This window comes from Hyperolius riggenbachi, chromosome 4 (genome assembly GCF_040937935.1).
Source record: "Hyperolius riggenbachi isolate aHypRig1 chromosome 4, aHypRig1.pri, whole genome shotgun sequence".
Classification (NCBI taxonomy): Eukaryota; Metazoa; Chordata; class Amphibia; order Anura; family Hyperoliidae; genus Hyperolius; species Hyperolius riggenbachi.
The window spans coordinates 184,576,703-184,602,630 of record NC_090649.1 but is presented as its reverse complement, the minus strand read 5'-3'; the positions used below and the strand labels follow the sequence as shown (position 1 = coordinate 184,602,630).

General features: G+C 45.0%; 1 protein-coding gene across 3 annotated transcripts in view; it reads right to left on the bottom strand.

The window, feature by feature from the left end:
- TTC14 (tetratricopeptide repeat domain 14) overlaps positions 1-25,928 on the bottom strand; it is a 60,628-nt gene continuing 34,700 nt past the window's right edge. For 2 of the 3 annotated variants that reach the window (XM_068281075.1, XM_068281074.1), the window contains exons 5-12: positions 24,946-25,075; positions 22,421-22,573; positions 22,154-22,225; positions 19,571-19,690; positions 13,527-13,649; positions 10,792-10,909; positions 9,010-9,119; positions 1-846 (exon numbers count right to left, since the gene is read on the bottom strand). In XM_068281075.1, coding sequence (XP_068137176.1) covers positions 18-846; positions 9,010-9,119; positions 10,792-10,909; positions 13,527-13,649; positions 19,571-19,690; positions 22,154-22,225; positions 22,421-22,573; positions 24,946-25,075 — 1,655 coding nt within the window. In that variant the 3' untranslated portion in view covers positions 1-17. Of the gene's footprint in view, positions 847-9,009; positions 9,120-10,791; positions 10,910-13,526; positions 13,650-19,570; positions 19,691-22,153; positions 22,226-22,420; positions 22,574-24,945; positions 25,076-25,928 lie in introns of those variants that run through there. The other variant, XM_068281076.1, reaches the window with a different exon arrangement.

The window sequence follows — 25,928 nt, the reverse complement described above, 5'->3', positions numbered from 1 at the left end:
TTTGCAAAAAGATTTTTTTATTTACTTTTTTGTTTAACACCCTTTTCCTTCTCAAACTCAGCAATCTGACTGAGAATGTTTAGTAGATTCCCAGGCAAAGCCTTGTTACTAGTTGTGTTAGTACCCTGGGCTTTGTCACTTTCCTGTTGGTCATCTCTGTGAGATGTGCTTCCACTGGCTTGGACAGTTTGCGTATGTGATGGTCGACTGTTACTCCAGCTGGACCTCCGTTCAATAGGATCATGCTCAGAAGTACGAACCTTACACTGAAAAGAATCAGAATTTCTTCTGTAAGGTTTCTGTATAGCTTGTTGATCAGAATAATAGGATTTAGGCTTGGCCTCATTTTTCCTGTGGTAAGATTCTGAGCAATCTCTCCTCTCAGATTTGTATTTGCTAGACGAGGCAGTTTTGTAAGATACGTTACTACTGGCTTGAGTCTTTGCACTGCTGTAAGAATCTCTTGAATCTTCAGATCTTCCTCCTAAAGGATCCACAAATTCTAAGGATGAGGAAGACAAGGAGCGATACCTTGTTTTGCCTTCTACAGACTTCTGCTGGTGACCAGGTCGGTCCTTGTCTTCATATCCTCTACGTATGTCTAGTTTCAGAAATGAGGCAGAGGTGTCTGCAGGGGGCGTAAATGCCTCCTCTTTGCTGTGGGTTGACACATTAGAAGAATGCTTCTTTGAGCGACTGGACGACGTTGAATGCTTTCTGCGACGCTTCCTCTTTTTGTGTTTTCTATGGCTGTCAGAAGAGGAAGAACTGTCCGAGGAAGAGGAGTCTGAAAAAGAACTGCTTGAGGACAATGACAACGACTTTCTCTTTCGTTTCTTCTTCCTACTAACATCAAAGCAAGTAATTTAAGTACCTTTGCAACAAACATTTTCCTATAAACTGTTTATCGGACATCTTGCCAATTACCGTATATACTCGCATATAAGCCGACCCGCATATAAGCCGACCCCCCAACTTTTCCCTGAAAAAACAGGGAAAAATGATTGACCCCCATATAAGCCGGGGGTAGGAAATGCTGGATTGGTGCAGCCCCCCAGTGTGTCCCAATATAGCTAGTATAGTGCCCAGTATAGGTAGGTAGTGTCCAGTATAGCTAGTATAGTGCCCAGTATAGCTAGTAAAGTGCCCAGTATAGCCAGTATAGTGCCCAGTATAGGTAGGTAGTGCCTCAGTTTAGCTAGTATAGTGCCCAGTTTAGCTAGTATAGTGCCCCAGTATGGCTAGTAAAGTGCCCAGTTTAGTTAGTATAGTGCCCAGTTTAGCCAGTATAGTGCCCAGTTTAGCCAGTATAGTGCCCAGTTTAGCCAGTATAGTGCCCAGTTTAGCCAGTATAGTGCCCAGTTTAGCCAGTATAGTGCCCAGTTTAGCCAGTATAGTGCCCCAGTTTAGCCAGTATAGTGCCCAGTTTAGCCAGTATAGTGCCCAGTTTAGCCAGTATAGTGCCCAGTTTAGCCAGTATAGTGCCCAGTTTAGCCAGTATAGTGCCCAGTTTAGCCAGTATAGTGCCCAGTTTAGCCAGTATAGTGCCCAGTTTAGCCAGTATAGTGCCCAGTTTAGCCAGTATAGTGCCCAGTTTAGCCAGTATAGTGCCCCAGTATGGTGCCCAGTTTAGCCAGTATAGTGCCCAGTTTAGCCAGTATAGTGCCCAGTTTAGCCAGTATAGTGCCCAGTTTAGCCAGTATAGTGCCCAGTTTAGCCAGTATAGTGCCCAGCATAGCCAGTATAGTGCCCAGCATAGGTGGGTAGTGCTCCCCCCGCGGCCGCCGCTGCTATTTTACCTTCTTAGACAGCGGCCGCTTCCTAATCCGCGTTCCTCTTCTTTCTCAGAGTGTCAGTGTTTCACAGCAGCGCGCCGGGCGCTGCTGCTGTGACGATGCAGGGGGCAGGAAATAGCGCGGCTCCCTATAACGGCGATCTGTATCGCCGTTACCAAGGGAACCGCTCTTTCCTGCCCCCTGCATCGTCACAGCAGCAGCGCCTGGCGCGCTGCTGTGATACACTGACACTCTGAGAAAGAAGAGGAACGCGGATTAGGAAGCGGCCGCTGTCTAAGAAGGTAAAATAGCAGCGGCGGCCGCGGGGGGAGCGGGGAGGGGGGGGGGAGCGGGGCGCGGACCACCCGACCACCCACCACTAGACCACCAGGGAAGACTCGCATACAAGCCGACCCCCCAACTTTTGACCCCCTTTTTGGGGGTCAAAAATTTGGCTTGTATGCGAGTATATATGGTACATTTTTTGACAGTAAACATGCAGCTGTATTAAGATGTAGTAAATGTAATTTTATTAAATATCTGCATATAGAGCTCCAAGCACCCTCCACCAGTTACTCAAAGTCTCTACTGATATTGTCTGCAGAAATGGCATTTGTGAAAGGCTGTGACTCAACAATCACCTTTTTCTTTGGCAGGGACCATATGGCTAACTCAACTGTAATAGCCATTTGCTTAAAGAGTATCCCAGGTCAATTAAACATCTCTCTAAACAATTTTTTTTAACTTTTAATAATTGTATGAATAGCAAACATTTTGCCATGCAGCATTCTTGCTATACATTCAGATGGCACCAACAGTGCCATCTTGTGGATGGCTTGTAAGCATCTACAAATGGCCTGAAAAATGTCCTCCATATAATGGCCAAGCTGTGGCGCATATCAATAGGGGATGCAGAAGTTGCAACTGCACCAGGGCCCTTGGGCCTAATTCAACCACATTATTAACTCTATTGGTCCTGTGCTGGTAATCATTACTTCTATAGATGCTTTGAATAGTAGTAATCAACAAACTGGTTCCCATTCCCTTCTTCCACCTCTGACACTGTGCTTGTCCTTGGCAGGATTTGGTGCACCATTTGAAGTGTTATGTATAGAGTGCTTGGATGGCCCCATGTAAAACTTGCTCTGGTGTCCTTAGCTACGCCACTGTGGCCACGGGATTTGATTGGTGCACCAAGGCAGGAAGGGGTGGGGGGGGGGGGGAAGGAGAGGTCAACGTCACCTCTAAACAACCACCAGTGAGCTTTGCTGAAAAAGTGGTAGGGCACTTAAATATGTAGCAAGGAGAACGCCAGCGCATACCACTAAGGCTGCATCTGAAATGACCACCAGCTCAGTGTGTAGCACCTACATAGACTTTCTGCACACTTCGCATTCAATTCAGATGCAAATCATATGCAAATCTGCTACTACTTATCATGCAAACAGGAAACACAGGAGGAGGGGCTGGGAGCAACTAACCTGACAGTTACATAGTTACTGGTAGTGGTATGCGCTGGCATTCTCCTTGCTGCTCTACCAAAAGGTAAGTTACACATTTTTTTTGCATAGCTGCTCCCGAGGTTTTAAATTTAGGTTAGGTCACTTGCCCGGAGGTTTGCCTCACCGTGGCGCAAGTGTCTAGTATAATATACTTTGCATGCAAACCATATTGGAAGCTAAAATACCTCCTAGTTTAATAAATGTTAGCACTTGTCTTGAATGCAGGGCATGCATTTTTCAGTCTGGCAGAGGCGGTGTATGCCTGTGCGATTAACCATTCAATTGCAACATGTGTTTAAGGATGCGCAGCCTTCCCCCCCCACCTTCACTTAAATATGTAAATAACAGGAAATCAGTCTGGCGAGTAAACAGCTGAAGAAATGCACAATGTTATGTACACTGTGGCTTGCACCAACTGAAGTACGCATGGCTAGGAGCAGGAAAAATGGAACATACTAGTGCATTCCAAAAAATTAGAGTATCAAAAAGTTCATTTCTGTAATTCAATTCAAAAAGTGAAGCGCCTATAAACTATCACAGAGTAATATATTTCAATCATTTAGCCAATTAGGACCTATGGACAATGTAAACCCCAAATTCAGTATCTCATAAAATTAGATTACATAACACCAAAAAGTAAAACAAAAACAGATATTTAATACAGAAATCTTGGCTTGCAGAAAAGTATGTCTATGTATGCACTCAATACTTTATTGGGGCTCCTTTTGCATGAACTACTGCTTCAATGCGGTGTGGCATAGAGGCAACCAGCCTATGGCAAAGCTAAGGTGTTATGGAAGCCCAGAAAGCTTTGATAGCAGCCTTCAGCTCCTGCATTTTTGTGTTTGGAGTCATCTCACTCTTGACAACACCCTATAGATTATCTATAGCAGGGCTTCCCAACCCTGTCCTCAAGAACCACCACCAGTGAATGTTTTGTTGCAATCCAGAGTGGTAATTAATCGGCTCTAGACACAATTTACCTCACCTGTGAATGTTTGTGGTTTTCTGCAAAACAAGTACTATTGGTGCTACTTGAGGACAGGGCTGGGAAGCGCTGCTCTATAGGATTTAAGTCAAGTGAGTTTGCTGGCCGATCAAGCACAGTGAGACCATGGTCATTAAACCAGGTATTAGTGCTTTTGGCAGTGTGGGCAGGTACTAAGTCCTGCTGGAAAATGAAATCTGCTTTTCCCTAAAAGCTTGTCAGCAATGGGACGCAGGAAGTTCTCTAACATTTCCTGGTAGATGTAAAAGAAAGGAAAACACAATAGAGCCCCCAATAGTGTATTATTGATGATAAAGGAATGCCAAGGTAGCAGCAAATAGAAATATACTCACAAGTATAAGTTGCCGGGTTCAGGCAACCACTTAAAAGCACTTATGGGGATATTAAGCCTGTCCCCACTCAGGCTAAAAAGTCGCTCTCTGTAGAAGGAAAGAAGGAGTGTTCACCCATCCACCAGGTGGATAACAATAATTGCAATGGAAACAGAGGCGCCAGCAGAGTAAAAATTGATCATAGGTAAAAACTAATAAAAGTTAGGGGGGGGGGGGGGGGGTTTCAAGGGTGGACTTGCCTCCCAAAAACAAAACACAACCACTATGTATGGTTTAACCCTCCTGGCGGTATGAAAAATTCCGCCAGGAGGCAGCGCGGCAGTTTTTTGTTTTTTTTTAAATCATGTAGCGAGCCCAGGGCTCAGCGGCATCCCCCCGCCCTCTTCGATCGCCTTCGGCGATCTCCGATCAGGAAATCCCATTCAAAGAACGGGATTTCCTGGAGGGCTTCCCCCGTCGCCATGGCGGACGCCGTGACGTCATTGGGAGTCCCGATCCACCCCTCGGCGCTGCCTGGCACTGATTGGCCAGGCAGCGCACGGGGTCTGGGGGGGGGGCCCCGCGCGCCGGAACGGATAGCGGCGATCGGGCGCAGGCCGGTGGCGATCAGTGTGCTGGCGCAGCTAGCAAATTGCTAGCTGCGTCCAGCAGAAAAAAAAATTAAAATCGGCCCAGCAGGGCCGGAGAAAACCTCCTGCGCGGCTTACCACGAACGTATACCGCCAAGAAGGTTAAACAAGATTTAATCCATACTCCAAAACAAATGCAACGCGTTTCGCGGGTCTCTAGCCCACTTCCTCAGGCAATAATACAGATAGGAGTAACTGCAATATAAAACCGCAACATATAAAATAACATCTGCCTACACTAGCAGATTTATTATGTTCCAATGTTTATATAAGAACAACTAAAAAATATCAAATGCAGATAATGAACGCCAAAACTCTATATCAATTTATATGCTGTGCCCTATATGACACAGTAAAAAATTCATTATTGGACATAACATCTGTATGTCTTCCTTGCTTGGTAAAGGTCAGTGTACCTATAGAAAAGATTCGTAGTACCCCCCCCCCCCCCTTAACCCCAAGTTTTATCTGGTTTTACCAATGATCAATTTTTACTCTGCTGGCGCCTCTGTTTCCATTGCAATTTCCTGGTAGATGTCTGTGCTGAATTTGGACCCGTTATAACAATGCAAACCAACACCAGCAGATAATATGGCTCCCCAAATCATCACTGACTGTGGAAACTTCACACTGGACCTCAAGCAACTTGTATTCTATTGCCTGTCCACTCTTACTTTAGACTCTGGGTTCTTGATATTCAAATTAAATTTACTTTCATCTGAAAGAGAACTTTGGACCACTGAGCAGCAGTCCAGCCCATTTTCTCCCATGTAGCCCATGTAAGATGCTTCTGACGTTGTCTCTGGTTCAGGAGTGGCTTGACACACGGAATGCGACTGATGTAACCCATGGCTTGGATACGTCTGTGTGCGGCAATTCTTGAAGCACTAACTCCAGCCGCAGTCTACAATAACAGACGTGTTCACAGTTCTAATTTTCTGAGGTACTAAAGTAGGGATTTTTGTTGCCTGGAGGCAATAATCCGCAAAATGAAACAAACACTTGAACACTGTGTATAATTCATTTACTACTATACTGCATATGAGTTTTCATTTATTGAGATGCACAAGTATATGCTGGTTTCACTTTTTTTTTTTTTTACTGAAGTTGATTTACTAAACACTACATGTCGGAGCTATAAAATAAATGACTGCTACTTACATATTTTGAGGGGGGAAAAAAAATGTCTGTAGTGCATGGTTTCTTGAATCTAAGCAATTATTTACAAGAGGTAGGACAGAATATGGTATAGAAATAGTACAATTAATTTGTTTCTGTAAATGTGTATAAAAGTACCAAGACTGGAGCTGAAGCCAAATAAAAGGATACCTGAAGTAGGATTTAAAGTAAAAATTAAATTACTTCAGTAGTGGGATGCCTATGGATAATCCAGAGGCCTCCCCAATCCTCCTCGAGCCCACCGATCCAGGGTTGGGACGCTCAAGCAAATGCTTGTCTAATATGAGATTGTGGCCATGCTTCACAAGCTGCTCCATACTGGGAATGCATGGAGTGTAGTGGAATGAAGTTGCTCATGCATGGCTTCTGTACAAGAGCCTGTAAGTGTAAAGCCTGATGTGTAGCCGTGTCACTAATAAAGATGGTCAATGAGATAGTAATAATTCTGTTGATTCTGATTTATGCAAATATACAAATTTATTGCTCATGAAATCAAATAATTTGATAGGTTGTTAAAATTTGGTTTGGGGACTACGAATTAAATGGTACCTGAGAAGGATGAAAAGAAAAAAGTTTTATACATACCTGGGGCTTCTTCCAGCCCCCTTCAGGCTAATCAGTCCCTCGCTGTCCACCTCCACCACCTGGATCTTCTGCTATGAGTCCTGGTAATTCAGCCAGTCAGCGCAGTCCGGCCGCATGCCGCTTCCACAGCCAGGAACAATAGTGCTGCGCAGGTGTTGTATGCTCCCAGCAGCGGAGTGTGTGCATGTGCACTACGCCAGACTGGCTCAAGTACCTGGACTCATAGCAGAAGATCCAAGTGGCGGAGGAAGACAGTGAGTGACTGATTAGCCTGAATGGGGGCTGGAGGAAGTCCCAGGTATGTATACATTTTTTTTCTTTTCATCCTTCTCAGGTACCATTTAATTCGTAGTCATCAAACCAAATTTTAACAACATATCAAATTATTTGATTTCATGAGCAATACATTTGTATATTTGCATAAAACTTTAATTTCATCTGTCTCAGGTTTACTTTGTTACACAGTAGTACTATACTCAACATATCCACTCTCCACAGAGCTGCAGGGAATCAACTGAGAATGTTGTGCACACTGAACACAGAGGTGTTGTGGTCCAGATTGTGCATGAAGAATGTGTAATAGAGGAAGAATCTCCTTATTCCCCTGCAGAGTACCTGCACATCACTCTTACATGTACCTACAGTTACATTGCCTAGGGCCTGATAGATGTTCTTTGTTCCGGTTTGTACCTTTTACAAGTACTCTTACCAAGGACTAGTTTTAGTCTATGGCTAAAGTGAATACATTTGGCAGTCTCCATATCCTTCGCACTTCAGTTGTCTTTTAAAATTCTTAAAGGGAAGGTTCAGGGAGGGGAGGTAAAAAAATAAAAATCAATATCCACTTACCTGGGGCTTCCTCCAGCCCATGGCAGGCAGGAGGTGCCCTCGCCGCCGTTCCGCAGGCTCCCGGTGGTCTCCGGTGGCCGACCCGACCTGGCCAGGCCGGCTGCCAGGTCGGGCTCTTCTGCGCTCCAAGGCCTGGCACTTCTGCGTCCCACGCAGCCGCGCTGACGTCATCGGATGTCCGCCGGGCTCTACTGCGCAGGCGCAGTAGTTCTGCGCCTGCGCAGTAGAGCCCGGCGGACGTCCGATGACGTCAGCGCGGCTGCGTGGGATGCAGAAGTGCCAGGCCTTGGAGCGCAGAAGAGCCGGGCCTGGCCAGGTCGGGTCGGCCACCGGGAGCCTGCGGAGCGGTGGCGAGGGCACCTCCTGCCTGCCACGGGCTGGAGGAAGCCCCAGGTAAGTGGATATTGATTTTTATTTTTTTACCTCCCTCCCTGAACCTTCCCTTTAAAGAGACACTGAAGCGAGACTAAATCTCGCTTCAGGTCTTATATATAGCAGGGGCACGTGTGCCCCTGCTAAAACGACGCTATCCCGCGGCTTAACGGGGGTCCCTTCACCCCCAACCCACCCCCCGCAAAAGTTGGTCGTAAAATGGTCGTAGGGAAAACTCTTCCTGGAGGCAGGGCTAACGGCTGCAGCCCTGCCTCGCCAGCGCGTCTATCAGACGCGCATCGCCGCCTCTCCCCCGCCCCTCTCAGTGAAGGAAGACTGAGAGGGGCGGGGGAGAGGCGGAGATACGCGTCTGACAGACGCGCATGGGGCAGGTCTGCGGCGGTTAGCCCTGCCCCAACCAGGAAGCGCTCCCCCGCTGCACGGAGGGGGTTTGGGGGGACAGGGACCCCCGTTAAGCCGCGCTATAGCGGCGTTTTAGCAGGGGCACGCATGCCCCTGCTAGCTATGAGGTCTGAAGCGAGATCTATTCTCGCTTCAGACTCTCTTTAAGCGTTGGCAGTTAAGAGACGAATTTCATGTTACATACTTTCAATCAACAAGATTGTAATATGCAAATTAGAGGAGTCGGAGTCGAGGAGTCGGTGGAATCCTAAACTGAGTCGGTGGATTTTTGTACCGACTCCACAGCCCTGATTTCTTAAACGCCATAGACAAACCTTTTCTCGGGTTCTTTGAAACAAGTTAAAATATAAATACCTTTTCTCTTCTTTTAGCAGTTTACGCAGTTTTTCTGCACTGGTTTCTATTTTCTTTTCTTTGGCTTTTTCTTCCTTCTCATCAGGTTTCTCTCTTTTTTCCATAGATTTCTTTTTTTAAATTTAATCATCAAAGAACATTATTATTATTATTTTTGGCATTAGAATTAAACAGCCAGTATTTACCATTTCCCACAATAAAAAGTGCACGATTTTGGAATTTGCAAAATATAAAACACAGTAAAGAAATAAAACAAAAAACAGAAGGCATGATGAAATGTGAGATGCAGAGTTTCCCAGTTAATATTTAGCAAAGCAACCCATTTCGCAAGCATTGCCAGACAGGATGAAGTTTCCAAATATGCAAAACATTAGTAGGCAAGAGAGGCAGTAAAACCCATTACACCAGAAGTACAGGCAGCACACCCACATCGCGTGTAACAGTTGGACCAGAAAGGAGCAGAACAAAAAGGGAGGGAGGAGGGGAAAAAAATAAAAAGGAAGCACAAAAATGTGAAAGTAGAGAATAGATTTCATACAAACCAGTTTACATCGACCAAGGCCCAGTGGAAGTGGTAGTTTAGGTATCACAGTCCAGTTTCAATATGGGAAGAGCAACAATGGATTTTCAAAGCCGCAGCACCAGCAGTTCAGAGCAGGAGGGAACACACACAGAAAGACATCATCAGTATTACAGGATAGATATTAACAAAAACATCACACTTGTTATACAGTGATAATACCGTGTTTCCCCTAAAGTAAGACATCCCCTGAGAATAAGCCCTAGCAGAAATTCCTAGCATGCTTGAAATATAAGACATCCCCCGAATGTAAGCCCAAGCAGCAGCCCACATGACACCAGCATGTCACGCTCAATACAAAGCCTGGATACAGGAGAGCAGCAGTATAATGTGAGTTCTACAGTCCTCTATATGTGTCAGGCAATTTGTGTTTTTGTTGGAGCCAGCCTTCCTGATCTGTTGTGATAAGCATCAGCAGCACTTCACCTCTTCACCTTTTCCCAGGGCACAGCTTATCCTATCATTGCTGTGGTGAGCCTAATCTACCTGCAAGAAAGACTCTTCCCCACATGAGCAGCAGAATCTGTTTCTTGGAAGCGAGAGCCAATATCTGCAAACCACAAGCTCTGTGTATGCTGCTTGTGTTTCAGCAGGGAATGTAGTATATACATTTTGTATAGGAAAACTACCAGCGTTACCCCCAAAAATAAGACGTCCTCTGAAAATAAGCCCTAGCACAACTTTTGGAGCAAAAATTAATCTAAGACAGTGTCTTATTTTCGGGGAAACACGGGTAAGATATTACACTTATCTGATGAATGGAATATAAAAATGTACATGATTAAAATACAAACAAAAAAAAACCTACAAGGTGTCCATGTTAAGAGTGTGTCGCTCCTTACAGCTAATGTGGTCACAGTATATTATGTCCAGTTCTGGCATATTTAGCAGCAGCTAATCCTATTGCCATGATGCTATTCAGTTTGGAATGCAGGCAGTAGCACAGACAGGCCCTGATCTATTTCCAGCACAGAGTGTATATGCCTCATCACATGAGTTAGGAGAAGCTGCCCCCATGCACTCGTGTATGACTGAAGCTGCAGCACTGCATGAATGCCATACTAATCAAGAACTGGAATCTGGAATAAATCTTCCCAATTTAAAGTCTTCACAAAGAATTCATGTACAAATAACACTGTGCAGTACAAGTGCACATCCTTCTCTCTTCCTTTTGTTTGAAATAAGAGAAAATAAAGGATCACCTGTATACACAGACGGACTTTATGTAGTGCCTCCTCAGCTTCAGTGAACGTTTTGTCAATTGACGACGCTTTAGTGTAATAAGTCTCTGCATTCAGAAGCTTATCTTCTTCTTCAAGCCTATAATAAAGACACATCAATGTTTATGTGTTTTACAAATGATTACTGGATTTTGACAGTTATAGAGTCTTGAAGACAACACAAATAAAGGGTCAGAATTATATCAATGAAATAAATATTACTTCTCACACTCCCATCAACTATTCTTTTAATAGCCGATGTTAGCAAGACAGGAAGTAAGGAAAACATTTCTACCAGTGAAAGTAACAAAAACACGCTTGTAAAAGTGTTTCCATCATGGTCTGTCTTCACTGAAGAGATTTCACCCTGCTTTATATTGCTACTGTTTCCCCCGAAAATCCTTGTGGTTATGACTTTTCATTACTTAAAGTGAACCTCCGGACTAAAAATCTACTCAGCAGAACTGAAAAGGCTTGGTGTTTCTTTAACAGTTTCACAGCATCAGAACTTTGTTTTTCTCATAGAAGTCATTTTTAGCTGCATTTTTAGCTAAGCTCCACCCATCAAAGAAAAAAGCCCAGGCTTTTTTTCCCTGATGCTGTGCAGAGCATGATGGGATTTGCTATGTTATTCACATTGCCTAGCAACTGTGAGAGGTGCTCAGGACACAGGACAGTTGGAACTGTGTCTCATGCTTCCTGTCACCTCCTTTCAACCAAAAAGATGGCTGCCATCATGAAATCAAACATTTGCCTGTTCTTTTAAAACAGTGTGGGTAAGAGATTATATTACCTATTTTAACTAACATAACTAATGTAACTTAATGACCGTATGTTCGTTTAGGCTGGAGTTCCTCTTTAAAGGACAACTGAAGTGAGAGGTATATGGAGGCTGCTATATTTATTTCCTTTTAACCTCCTTAGCGGTAACCCCAAGCTGAGCTCGGGGTAAGCCGCCGTGGAGGATATCAGCCCCTGGTGGGGAGATTTCAGTTCTGCAAAGTGCTCTAAGCGCAGCTAGCACTTTGCTAGCTGCGCCTCCAGCTCGAGCGCCACCGCTCTGCGGCGATCGTCCGCACGCAGCGGCAGAAGAGGGCCCGCCAGAGCCCTGCGCAGCCCGGACCAGTCCGTCCCGGGCAACGCAAAGGGCTGGATCGGATGGGTCTGACGTCAATGACGTCATTCCGATTGTAGCCATGGCGACAGAAGCCGCCAAACAGGAGATCGCGTTCTATACGCAATCCCGTTTACTTTTGTTGCCGGCGGCGATCGGACTAGAGGGACACATGCGCCCTCTAGTGGTGTTTTATGTAGCTACCACTCAGGTAGCTACATGAAACAAAAAAAAATTCAAAAAAGTACATTGCAGCCTCCTTGGCGGAAAAATTGAACCGCCAAGGAGGTTAAACAATACCAGTCGCCTGGCAGCCCTGATGATCTATATGGCTGCAGTAGTGTCTGAACAAGCATGCAGCTAATCTCGTCAGATCTGACAATAGTGTCAGAAACACCTGATATGCTGTATGCTTGTTTAGGGACTCTGGCTGAAAGTATTGAAAGTATTAGAGGCAGATGATCAGTAGAATAGGCAGGCGACTGGTATTGCTTAAAGAGACACTGAAGCGAGACTAAATCTCGCTTCAGGCCTTATATATAGCAGGGGCACGTGTGCCCCTGCTAAAACGCCGATATCCCGCGGCTTAACGGGGGTCCCTTCACCCCCAACCCACCCCCCGCAAACCTGGGTCGGAAAAAAGGTCGCTGGACCTGATCTTCCTGGAGGCAGGGCTAACGGCTGCAGCCCTGCCTCCAGTCGCGTCTATCAGACGCGCATCGCCGCCTCTCCCCCGCCCCTCTCAGTGAAGGAAGACTGAGAGGGGCGGGGGAGAGGCGGAGGTACGCGTCTGACAGACGCGCATGGGGCAGGGCTGCGGCGGTTAGCCCTGCCCCAACCAGGAAGCGCTCCCCCACTGCTCGGAGGGGGTTTGGGGGGACAGGGACCCCCGCTAAGCCGCGCTATAGCGGCGTTTTAGCAGGGGCACGCATGCCCCTGCTAGCTATGAGGTCTGAAGCGAGATCTATTCTCGCTTCAGACTCTCTTTAAGGCTAGTTACACACCAGGACGTTGCGTTTAGGGAATGTTATAGGGCACATAACGTGCCCCTAACGCAAGGTCTGGTGCTCTCTGGTGTGGACGTCGGAGTGAGCCGCGTTGTGCAGCTCACTCTGGCGTCCGTGATGCCGCTATGCGTACTCTTGGACGCATGCGGCATCACGTGGTCCCGCCCGGCCAATCGACGCACAGAGCGGCCGCTCCAGGAAGTAAACACTGCACGTCACTGAGTGCAGTGAATATTAATTAGCCATGTGCCCGGCCGCTCTCCCCTCCTCCCCAACATGACTGAGCATGTGCAAACAGTCTAACGCGGCTTAGCCGCGTAGAACGCACAGCATGCAGCACTTTGCTGCGTTACAATGTAACCCAACGTGGGCAGTGTGAACAGCCCACTTGTGTTACATTGCTGTGCGTTGGGGGAGCGTTACAGGCTGCACTAACGTGCGCCTGTAACGTCCCTGTGTGCAAGAAGCCTAAAAGGAAATAAAATGGCAGCCTCCATACTCCTCTTGCTTCAGTTGTACTTTAACTGGGTAGGTAGCCTGTATATTACTGATAGCCAAATTCTATTTTTTTTTTTTTAAGCCAAGCGCATACTCACTGTCGTCCTCTTTCCACAAGAGTTTGGCAAAGATATTTTTTTGCATTCTTATGCGTTGGACAATTTTCCAGAGCAACTTCAAAATCATCAATGGCTTTATTAAGGCTTCCTTTTGTAGCATATCTACAAAAAAAAAAAAAAATACATTAACATTTTCTACCATCAATTTTCTACCATTAATCACTGCTTTTTGTCTGGGCTTTTTTTCACACTGTAAATTGCACGGCTACCTGCAGTCTTGTGTTCTATAACAGGACTGTGGCAGTGATCCTAGGTTCTCAACGTGTGGTACGTGTACCCCAGGGGGTACTTCTGATGGATCCAGGGGGTACTTAGGCCTGATATACTTAACCGAGAATAAAAAAAAAGGTAGAGTTTTAGAAAATAATAAATCACCAAATTTGTGTTTTAGCTAATTAAATGCAATAGTAAATGCTTGGAAGTTGTTTAGAACCAATTATGTACTACAGTTAAATATATATTTGCCAAGGGGTACTTCTGATAATGTTTACTATGCTGGGGGTACTTGGTGAGTATTTAATAGGGGTACATACCAATAACATGTTGAGAAACACTACATGCTGTCATGTGATACTGTATCACTTTATGCACCAGACAAGGGGAAACATCAGGCATGATTTCACCGATTTCTATGCATAAGCTTGCATATCGGCTATTGTTGTGCAACATACTGAACTGTACAGCATCTAATGTGAACTAGTCAGTCTTTAATGTATCCTAAAGAAAAGAAGAAAGGTTGGAGTGAAAAATAGCCAGTCTGTGGAACACTTTTAGCCCGTGATAGCCCTTTTTTTCACTCAAATTCCAGGCAAATACGTTAAAGCAGCTCCCTGGCCAGCCCCATAGAACCCATACTGTAAGTTGTAGCATTTCTTAAAGAGGAGCTGATAGCCATACTATGCCAGGAAAAAAAAAAACACACAAATAGATAATTACTTGCTCTACTTGCATATGTATAGTACCACGTTTTGATTTCAGTGAATTTTATATGGTAAAAAAATAAAATACTGTTCCTGGCAGGGCCCATCTTTAGTTCCGCAAGATAAAGCTAATCCTGATGTAATTTCCTCCCTTACTCCGTGCATCCCCCCGGTCACCCCCCCTTCCTCCCTTCCTCCCTGCAGTTTTACAGAGCGAAGCGAGGAGGAATAAAGGCAGCGCACACAGACTCACCTACTCATGGTTCCAAGCGCTGGAGTTCCAGTCTATAATATCTGCACTAGAGAATTGATTTTGGATTTTACTCTAAATCTACAGGGAGAGTATGCTATGTGAATGAGCTGTCAGACTTCTCAGCTTCTGTGCCTCTCCAAGCAGGAACTAAATGCTAAAGACACACACAGCTCGCTCCTACCGGTGGAGGAGTCCAGGGTTAAGTGTACAGTGCTGTTCTGTAAGACAGTAGGCTTCTAAATAACATTTATACGAACACTGCCATTGCTAGCTTTACACCACTTACAGTACAAATCTATGCAGCAATTCATTGCTCGCCGATCACTACAAACATTTATAAAGCGCTTTTCTCCCGTAGGACCCAAAGCGCATTGGCTGGTCTCAGATCACCACCACATCATGAACAGCTTTTTTGTATCATTATCATTTACTATTTGTATAGCATCAACAACTTCCACAGCACTTTAAACAGTAAATAGTCTTGTTACTAACTGTGCCTCACAATCTAATCCCTGATCAATTTCAATTAATGATTTAGTCAAACATTGATTGAGAAATCCCCAGTTTTTCAAGTATGCCTGATCTTAGGCAAAGCTACCAAGAGGAAAGCACAGAGGTATATTCATACAGGAGCAACATACCTCTCTGCATTGTCCATTCCTCTTCTCGCTCCTCCTGATCCCCTTAATCACTCCTTGAAAAGATGGACTTTTAGCTAAAGTTAAATTTTCAGTCAGGAAGAGGCAAGTTTTTGGCAATGTTCCCTCTTATCACCCTCCCACCTCTTCCCTACCCCATTCAATACCCTCTAGGGGCTTCCTACATCCTCCTCACTCTTTATGCATGAGTGTGGGTGCAGCATGGACGAGCGGCTCCTGGTTACTGCGCAGGCACATTTGTACTCACACAGTTACAGTAAGGCCACATTCATGCATAAAGTAGCACAGCCACGTAACATATACAAACTCTAGTCGGATATGTTCTGGAGGACCGTGCATGACAATGGTGGGGGCCAGGAGGATGTGGAAACCTCTACGGGGTCTGTAGGCTTCCCTCTTCATAAGTATCTAATTTATTTTATCTCGCCTTGAATACTCTTTAAGGGTGGGGAAAAGGAGGGAATGGAAGGGTGGGGACATCACTGTTAACCTGACTCTTCCTGTCCAAACATTTGACTTAAGTCAAAAGTTATAAAGGCGCAAATATCAATTAACCATTTGAGGACTGTGGGCTTTACCCCCCCTTAAGGGCCAGGCACTTTTTTTCCATTCAGACCACTGCAGCTTTCACGGTTTATTGCTCGCTCATACAACCTACCACCTAAATTAATTTTGGCTCCTTTTCTTGTCACTAATAAAGCTTTCTTTTGGTGCTATTTGATTGCTGCTGCGATTTTTACTTATTATATTCATCAAAAAAGACATGACTTGTCAAAAAAATGATTTTTTTAACTTACTGTGCTGACATTTTTCAAATAAAGTAAAATTTCTGTATACATGCAGCACGAAAAATGTGGACAAACATGTTTTTGATTAAAAAAAAAACCCATTCAGCCTATATTTATTGGTTTGGGTAAAAGTTATAGAGTTTACAAACTATGGTGCAAAAAGTGAATTTTCCCATTTTCCAGCATCTCTGACTTTTCTGACCCCCTGTCATGTTTCATGAGGGGCTAGAATTCCAGGATAGTATAAATACCCCCCAAATGACCCCATTTTGGAAAGAAGACATCCGAAAGTATTCACTGAGAGGCATAGTGAGTTCATAGAAGATATTTTTTGTCACAAGTGGAAAATGACACTGACCCAAAAAAAAAAAAAAGAGTTTACATTTCTTCTAACTTGCGACAAAAAAAAAAAAAATGGAATCTGCCACGGACTCACCATGCCCCTCTCTGAATACCTTGCAGTGTCTACTTTCCAAAATGGGGTCATTTGTGGGGTGTTTACTATCCTGGCATTTTGGGGGTTGCTTGTAAGCACCCCTGTAAAGCCTAAAGGTTGGACTTTGGGCCCCTTAGCGCAGTTAGGCTGCAAAAAAGTGCCACACATATGGTATTGCCGTACTCAGGAGAAGTAGTATAATGTGTTTTGGGGTGTATTTTTACACATACCCATGCTGGGTGGGAGAAATATCTCTGTAAATGACAATTGTTTGATTTTTTTTTTTTTTAACACACAATTGTCCATTTACGGAGAGATTTCTCCCACTCAGCATGGGTATGTGTAAAAATACACCCCAAAACACATTATACTACTTCTGAGTACGGCGATACCACGTGTGGCACTTTTTTGCACCCTAACTGCGCTAAGGGGCCCAAAGTCCAATGAGTACCTTTAGGATTTCACAGGTCATTTTTGTTTCAAGACTACTCCTCACGGTTTAGGGCCCCTAAAATGCCAGGGCAGTATAGAAACCCCACAAGTGACCCCATTTTAGAAAGAAGACACCCCAAGGTATTCCGTTAGGTGTATGGCGAGTTCATAGAAGATTTTATTTTTTGTCACAAGTTAGTGAAAAATGACACTTTGTGAAAAAAAAAAAATCAATTTCCGCTAACTTTTGACAAAAAATAAAATCTATGAACTCGTCATACACCTAACAGAATACATTGGGGTGTCTTCTTTCTAAAATGGGGTCACTTTGTGGGGTTCCTATTCCGCCCTGGCATTTTAGGGGCCCAAAACCGTGAGTAGTCTGGAAACCAAATGTCTCAAAATGACTGTTCAGGGGTAAAAGCATCTGCAAATTTTGATGACAGGTGGTCTATGAGGGGGCGAATTTTGAGGAACCAGTCATAAGCAGGGTGGCCTCTTACATGACAGGTTGTATTGGGCCTGATCTGATGGATAGGAGTGCTGGGGGGGGGGGGGGGGGGGGGGTGACAGGAGGTGATTGATGGGTGTCTCAGGGGGTGATTAGAGGGGAAAAAAGATGCAATCAATGCACTGGGGAGGTGATCGGAAGGGGGTCTGAGGGGGATCTGAGGGTTTGGCCGAGTGATCAGGAGCCCACACGGGGCAAATTAGGGCCTGATCTGATGGCTAGGGGGTGACAGGAGGTGATTGATGGGTGTCTCAAGGTGTGATTAGAGAGGGGGGGGGGAATAGATGCAAGCAATGCACTAGCGAGGTGATCAGGGCTGGGGTCTGAGGGCGTTCTGAGGGTGTGGGCGGGTGATTGAGTGCCCTAGGGGGTCTAGATAGGGGTCTAATCTGATAGGTAGCAGTGACAGGGGGTGATTGATGGGTCGCAGTGACAGGGGGTGATTGACAGGTGATCAGTGGGTTATTACAGGGAAGAACAGATGTAAATATTGCACTGGTGAATTGATAAGGGGTGGGTCTGAGGACAATCTGAGCGTGTAGGCGGGTGATTGGGTGCCCGCAAGGGGCAGATTAGGGTCTGATCTGATGGGTAACAGTGACAGGTGGTGATAGGGGGTGATTGATGGGTAATTAGTGGGTGTTTAGGGTAGAGAACAGATGTAAACACTGCACTTGGGAGGTGATCCGACGTCGGATCTGCGGGCGATCTATTGGTGTGGGTGATCAGATTGCCCGCAAGGGGCAGGTTAGGGGCTGATTGATGGGTGATTGACAGGTGATCAGGGGGATAGATGCATACAGTACACGGGGGGGGATAAAAAAAAAAAAAATAGCGTTGACAGATAGTGACAGGGAGTGATTGATGGGTGATTAGGGGGGTGATTGGGTACAAACAGGGGTCTGGGGGGTGGGCGATCTGGGGCGGGGGGGGGGAATCAGTGTGCTTGGGTGCGACATAGGGTGGCTGCTGCCTGCCCTGGTGGTCCCTCGGACACTGGGACCACCAGGGCAGGAGGCAGCCTGTATAATACACTTTGTAAACATTACAAAGTGTATTATACACTTTTTATGCGGCGATCCGGGTGCTAGTAACCCGCCGGTGCTTCCGAACGGCCGGCGGGATACAGCGTGAGGTGGGCGGAGCAAGTCCCTGGCGGCCGATCGCGTCACGAATGACGGGATCGCGCCGCCCATGCCCGTAAAAGGACCGCCGCCATTTGTCAATACTGCGGTCCTTGCGGGGTCCACTTCCCGGCCGCCAGTTGTCTATACGGCGGTCGGGTAGTGGTTAATATCATATATAAGGGTATGAATTTATGAATTTAGTGTCCATAGGAATCCCTGCACGATTTTTCTCTCAGAAATTGCAATTTCGATTTCCCCCCCAATTTTTTTTGTATAAAACAAGCTTTTGCATTTTAGGGGGGGGGGGGGGGGGGGTCTAGGGAAGGCGTTTCATGTTAAGACGATCTGGTGATGATAGTATACTATCTGCGGCAGCTTACATTGTGCCCGCACTGCCCGGCCCGTTGTCTGTAGTACCTTGTATCTGGCCCCGCTGTGCGCGATTGGCCAGAAGCAGTGAATATGCATTAGTGTTAATGAGCGGGGGGCAGATCCACAGTGATTGGTAATGCTGTGTGTGCCCGGCCACTCGCTCGAGTGGATCTGCCCCCCGATCATTAACACTAATGCATATTCACTGCTTCTGGCCAATCCGCGCACAGCGGGGCCAGACACAAGCGTAGAGACAGCGGGCAAAAACCGAGGATACTGACGATCACTAGATCGTCTTGTCACAAACTGCGGTTTCGGTTTTAAACCGAAAAACCGTGCAGCCCTAATATACAATATCAAATAATGGGAAAACTCTTTGAATAAGGCCTAGTGCAGAGGATAGGGATGTCTGTAGAGATCAGGATGGCCCTTATCCATGATAAAATGATCACGGGGTAATAGCAATTTCTATAAGATCCCAGGTTGTCAATAGTGAAATGTGAATAAAAGATAACAGATACTCACAGTGCACCTCGAGCTACTAAAGCTTCAACATTTTTAGCATCGATTTCCAAGGCTTTGTTGTATTCATTCATGGCATCCACATGGCGACCCAGCTTGAAGTAATCAACGCCTTGTTTCACGCTAAGAAGGCAAAAGACAGATTATTTCTGCTATATTTTATAGATGCATTTAAGACATGACAGACCTGAAGTCAGGAGGGATTTCCAGAGATCTCCAGTCAGAAATCATTAGTGATACAACAAATCTGGCTAGGATTTACTTTAAAGAAAACCCGAGGTGGGATTTAATTATGTTACTGGGGCACAGAGGCTGGTTGTGCACACTAAGACCAGCCTCCGTTGCCCCATGGTGTGCCTCCATGTCCCCCCTGCGCGCCGCTATACCCCCTGCAGTGCTGGCGACACGCAGCGTGTTGCCAGCACAATGTTTACCTAAGCGCTGTCTGTCAGCGCCGTTCCACCGCATCGGCGCTACCCGCCCGTGTCCCTTCCCTACCGCTGATAGGAGGGAAGGGACGCGGGCGGGTAGCGCCGATGCGGCGCTGACAGACAGCGCTTAGGTAAACATTGTGCTGGCGACACGCTGCGTGTCGCCAGCACTGCAGGGGCTATAGCGGCGCGCAGGGGGGACATGGAGGCACACCATGGGGCAACGGAGGCTGGTCTTAGTGTGCAAAACCAGCCTCTGTGCCCCAGTAACATAATTAAATCCTACCTCGGGTTCTCTTTAAAATATTATATTAAAACACTTCTGTGAAGGATTCAGTACTCCCACCCCTGCAGTTAGTAAACTAGATCCAGTGTAATTGCAGTTCTAAATTTTTATTTAAAGCAAATCTGAAATAAAAATAAATGTGTGTGATACTTGTATGTGTAGTACTAATGATAAACAGAACATTAAAGACACTGAAGCGAAAAAAAAATTATGATATTATGATTTGTATGTGTAGTACAGCTAAGAAATAAAACATTAAGATCAGATACATCAGTCTAATTGTTTCCAGTACAGGAAGAGTTAAGAAACTCCAGTTATCTCTATGCAAAAAAGCAATTAAGCTCTGTGGAGAGGGCTGTTATCTGACTTTTATTATCTCAAGTGTTATTCAACTATTTACTTTTCCTCTGCCAGAGGAAAGTTCATTAGTTCACAGACTGCTCTGAAAGAATCATTTTGAATGCTGAGTGTTGTGTAATCTGCACATATTATAGAATGATGCAATGTTAGAAAAAAAACACTATAAACCTGAAAATAAAAATATGAGGATATTTTCTTTGCTGCTAAACTTCTAGTAATTATTCTTAGTACACAACCAATACATTATATCATTTTTTTTCGCTTCAGTGTCTCTTTAAGTGAACCTAAACTTATAAGACAATTCTACATGTAGTACATCTGATAAATAGTACATTAGTAACATGGAAATAAGCCTCATTTTTATTTTCAGTTTATTAGCTTAATTTTTAAGATTGCATCAGACTGTCAACAGTTGCTGTTTAGAATCTAAATTCTGCCTTCAAGGATACCAGAACTGAAACAAAGTAAAAACTGGGGAAGCAGGCGTGTGCATGAAGTAGTCCTCATGCCCACCGCTGTCCCTGTTCTTCTCCATCCACTCCTTACTTGCGCAAATGCCCTTGGGAGCTACTCCCTGGTCGGTCAGGTCAGGCATTAGTGCGCAGGCGCTGGCCCGTCTGCAAGTGTCCATAGCTGGGAGACCTTAGCACATGATGTCACGACTACGTTGTGCGCATTCGGTGACTGCTCCTGGCCACCCAATTAAGGGCACGCACAGCCAGGCCAAAGCCTGCGCACTAATGCACGACTCGGCCGACCAGGAAGCTGCCAGGGGCACTTGCACAACCAAGGATGGGGATGGAGGAGACCAAGGGAAGCAGTGAGCATGATGACTACTTATTTACATGCCTGTTCAAGACCGGTTTCAAATTTGCCTCCAAAGAGTACCTTCCAGGTACTAACCTGCCCCGCTGGGTCATCACAGCTGACCCTAAAACAGAATCGCACCATAGCTCCCCGCACCTGCGCAGTTCACTTTGCTGCTACTGAGTCTATGCAGGTCGGGAGCTCTCTGCCCCTGGGTCCGCCACTCCCAGCGTCCACAAGGACGTATAGCTTGCGCGCACTGAGGAGAGAACTCCCGACCTGCGCAGGCACCGTCGCAGCAAAGCAAACTGCACAGGCGCAGGGAGCTATGGAGGCATTCTGTTTCAGGGTCAGCTATGCCGACCCAGCAGGGGGCGGGGTCAGGACCCGGAACGTACTCTTTGGAGGCAAAATTGAAACAGTATGGGGGAGAACAAGGACGCAGACCGCGTCCCAAAGACATTATGAACAACAGGTATTTACTTTGTTGACACTGTCACCTCGTATCATGTCACTTTTCAGCAATAACCTCATCTACATTGTTTCCTCTGCAAGATAAGTATTTTGCCTTCTATTTACTTTTAAGGACATCTGGTTAAAATGTATTCTTTTGGGCTGCCTTGTTCAGGTACATTCTTAGTATTGCTGATCTGTTATGATCGCCACTCTGGAGATGGCCTAATAAACCACATGCAATCTTACCATTTTAGCGCCCATGATGAGGACTGTTTTTTTCTTAAAAATGGAGCATAATCCTGATCACAGAAGTTCTCTCTACAAATGACAAAAAGGTTAATTACACATTTATTTGAACTCCTATCATGTTTAACTTGCTGTATAATATATTTAACAAGAGTCCTAAACGCTAAAGTCATGTCCCATGAAAATCTGACTATATGGCAGCAGCATCAAGTCCATACATCCATTTCAGTCTTCTGCTATTTTGATACACAGAGTGAGCAGCATTACCTCTGAAGGCCTCGTATTAAGGATGGAGGGTTAGATTCATCAATTCCCAGAGCATTCAAAAGAAATTCAACAGTTGATGGGTTTGAGAAGGCCGTGGATTGCCGCAGGACATTTTCATAAGTGTCGCTGTTGCGCAAATGAGCAGCACTTTGCCTTTAACAGAAATAAATAGAAAGTCACACACATTGTCCTATTATATTGGTTTATGAATCTAAAAGCAAATATTGGTACAAGAAAGACATCAAAATGCCACAATGACCTGCAGTTTATATTTGATTACACCTGCAATCACTTCAGCTTCGACTCTTGCAAAGCTGCCCATTAATACCATTTAGCAAACCATGAACCTTCCAATTAGGGCCCATTTCCACTTGTGTGGTGCGAATCGCTGCGGAAAAAATTTGCATGCGGATGCGAGTTTCGCATGTTGTATACAAATTTTCATGACGCTGTACGCGAATTTAACCATGGCAGTGCCTGTGTGATTTTCAATTGATTCCATGCGAATTTGCGTGAAAATTTCACATGAAAATTTGCATACAACCGCATAGCGGTATGCAAATTCTGATGGCTCTGCCATGCAAATTTTTCACGAGGACAAAAACACTCAGAAATCATGACAAGTGGAAACAGTCCCATCCACTTGTATTGGCTATGCGAATTCGCGATAGTGGAAATGGGCCCTTAGAGAGGATAGTGTTGGTGGTGCCAACCGACGTTGAATGTAGGCTCACACCATCCGTTTTTTTCCAGCAGCACATTTGGGAGGCTGCCAACAACTGTTCTTAAAGAGACACTGAAGCGAAAAAAAATATGATATTAATGAATTGGTTGTGTCGTACAGCTAAGAAATAAAGCATTAGGAGCAGAGACATAAGTCTAATATTTGTTTCCAGTACAGGAAGAGTTAGGAAACTCAAGTTATCTATGCAAATAGCCATTGAGCTCTGCGACTGAAAGTGGTGGAGAGCTCTGACTTCTGATTGGGTTATCTCAGCTGTATTGGCTGGATGGTGTAATGGTTAAGGGCTCTGCCTCTGACACAGGAGACCAGGGTTCGAATCTCGGCTCTGCCTGTTCAGTAAGCCAGCACCTATTCAGTAGGAGACCTTAGGAAAGTCTCCCTAACACTGCTACTGCCTATAGAGCGCGTCCTTGTGGCTGCTGCTCTGGCGCTTTGAGTCCGCCAGGAGAAAAGCGCAATATAAATGTTTTGTCTTGTCTATTGTGTTTTTCTTTTGCAGAAAAAAAGTTAATTGCCTGTTCTGCAAAAAAACTTTTAGAATGCTGATTAAAGAGTAAACTGCAAGTATTAGAGAATGATGCAATGTTATAAAAAAAAAAATGTATAACTGAAAATAAAAATGAGAATTTTTTTTGCTACCAATGTTCTAGTAATTACCCCTACTACACAACCAATTCATCATAATTTGTTTTCGCTTAAGTGTCTCTTTAAAAGAACACCCAAAAGTGAAAGGGATATCAACGCTGCCATATTTATTTTTTAAAATTGCAAATTGCCTGGCTCTCCTGCTGATACTCTGCCTCTAATACATTTAGCTACAAACCCTAAACAAATATTTAGATCAGATGTTTGATTGGATGCAGGTTTCAGCAGGACAACAGGCAACTGGCATTGTATAAAATGGACCTCAAGTGTCACTAAGGTATCATTGGGAAGAAGAGATCAAAGAATAATCTGGCAAACCTGCTTTATGTCTGCCACTAGGTGGCAACAATCTGCAGCAATTACTATTACAGTTCTTGGGAGGTTAGTGAGACAGTTAATCAGTTGCGATACATGTGACAAGATAAAGTTTTTCCACATAATATCACTAGTTAAGAGAGTTCACAATAGAGATAAATTATTAATAAAAGCATATTTGTGAATATCGTATATGACGCCGTATACGCTGCACATTTTCTCCACAAAAAAAATGGGGAGAAAAGTCCCTGAGTTTTATACAGCGTATGTATGGAATACCCGACTTATGAATGCCCTAAGAAATGTCGGGGGCTCTCTGCATTGTCCCTTCTGTCCCCATTTTGCCACCCATGTGTCCCTTCCCTCCCCCCCCCCCATGTAATTATCAGGATATTGGCAGTGTCTCACCTAATCCACCAGCTCCAGCGGGGATCGCAGATCTGGCTCTCTCACAGCTCCCCCTAGTGATGACGTCTGCTGATGACACGATCAGCAGAAGTCATCACTAGAGGAGCAGAGCGATAGAAGAGAGGACAGCTATCCCAGCAGGAGCTGGACACTGCCAATTTCCTGATTAATTATACCGGGGGGGGGGACACAAGCAAGGGGGGTGGGGGGGAAGCGGACAGAAGGGGACACATGGAGGACATTGAGGGAGAACATCTACAAGAGGCTCCTGGAGAATTTTTCTGGTTTTGTCCTCTAAACCTAGGTTTATCTTATTTTTCGGAGTGTCTTAAACACAGGAAAAATGGTAATTCATTATTAACTAGTAAAAACTACACAAAAATAAATGATAGCCACAATGTAATGATCATACCTGTAATATTCAGGCATATCTTCTGAGTTCATAACTCCCAGCTTTATGCTAGAAAGATGTGTTGAAAGTGAAGACTTGTGCAAAGACAATGTAATCTTTTCATGATAACGGTCAATGTCCTTTACAGCAGCTGGAAGTTTAAAAAAAAAAAAAAAAAGATAGATAGATAACTAAGAATAACCCAAGTGGCTTTGCAAAACTTTTCAGGCTAAGAGCAGTTTAAAAAGTGTACCCGAAAAGAAAAAAAAAGTGCCCCAAATGGATACTCCAGAGACTTCCCTGTCCGCTTTGCCTCCCTCCATCAATCAATCCAGTGCTGGGAACCCCCTACACCCCCCCCCCCCAAACCTCGATGAAAAGGGGTTGTCAAAGAGTGCGTGCAGCTGCGCTCCCGTATGTGAACATGCGCTGTCACACTGCGCAGTAACATGGAGCCGATCACCATGCTACTGTGCAGGCGCAGAGCATCTTGTCCAGTGCAGCCGTGCTTGTTCATGGATGGGAGCAAGACTGGGAACTGAAAGAACTGTCCCAACTCTGGATCAGTGATCTCAAGGAGGACATGGGAAGTGTCTGGTGTAGTTAGGTGGGGGGTTTTTTTGTTTTTTTTTTAAAGGGAACCTAAACTGAGAAGGATATGGATTTTTCCTTTTTAAAGCGGAATATAACCCTGCATTTCAACTTTGGTCTAAAACATTATTTACAGCAAATTACATGCAACCAGCTTTTTTTTTTTCTTACTAGACCAGCATTGGAAGGGTTACACACAGAGCTTTGAAGTTCCGTGGAGAGAAATGCTGCCGCAGCCGAAGTTTAGATAGATACATTTAAGTAAACAATGTAACAAGTGAGGAATGTGACTCTCTCTCTCTGTCCAGGAGCTCCTGCACAGTCAGTGTGAGCCACATTCCACACTTGTTACATTGTGTTTACTTAAGTGTATCTATCTAAACTTCAGATGTGTCTGCATTTCTCTCCATGGA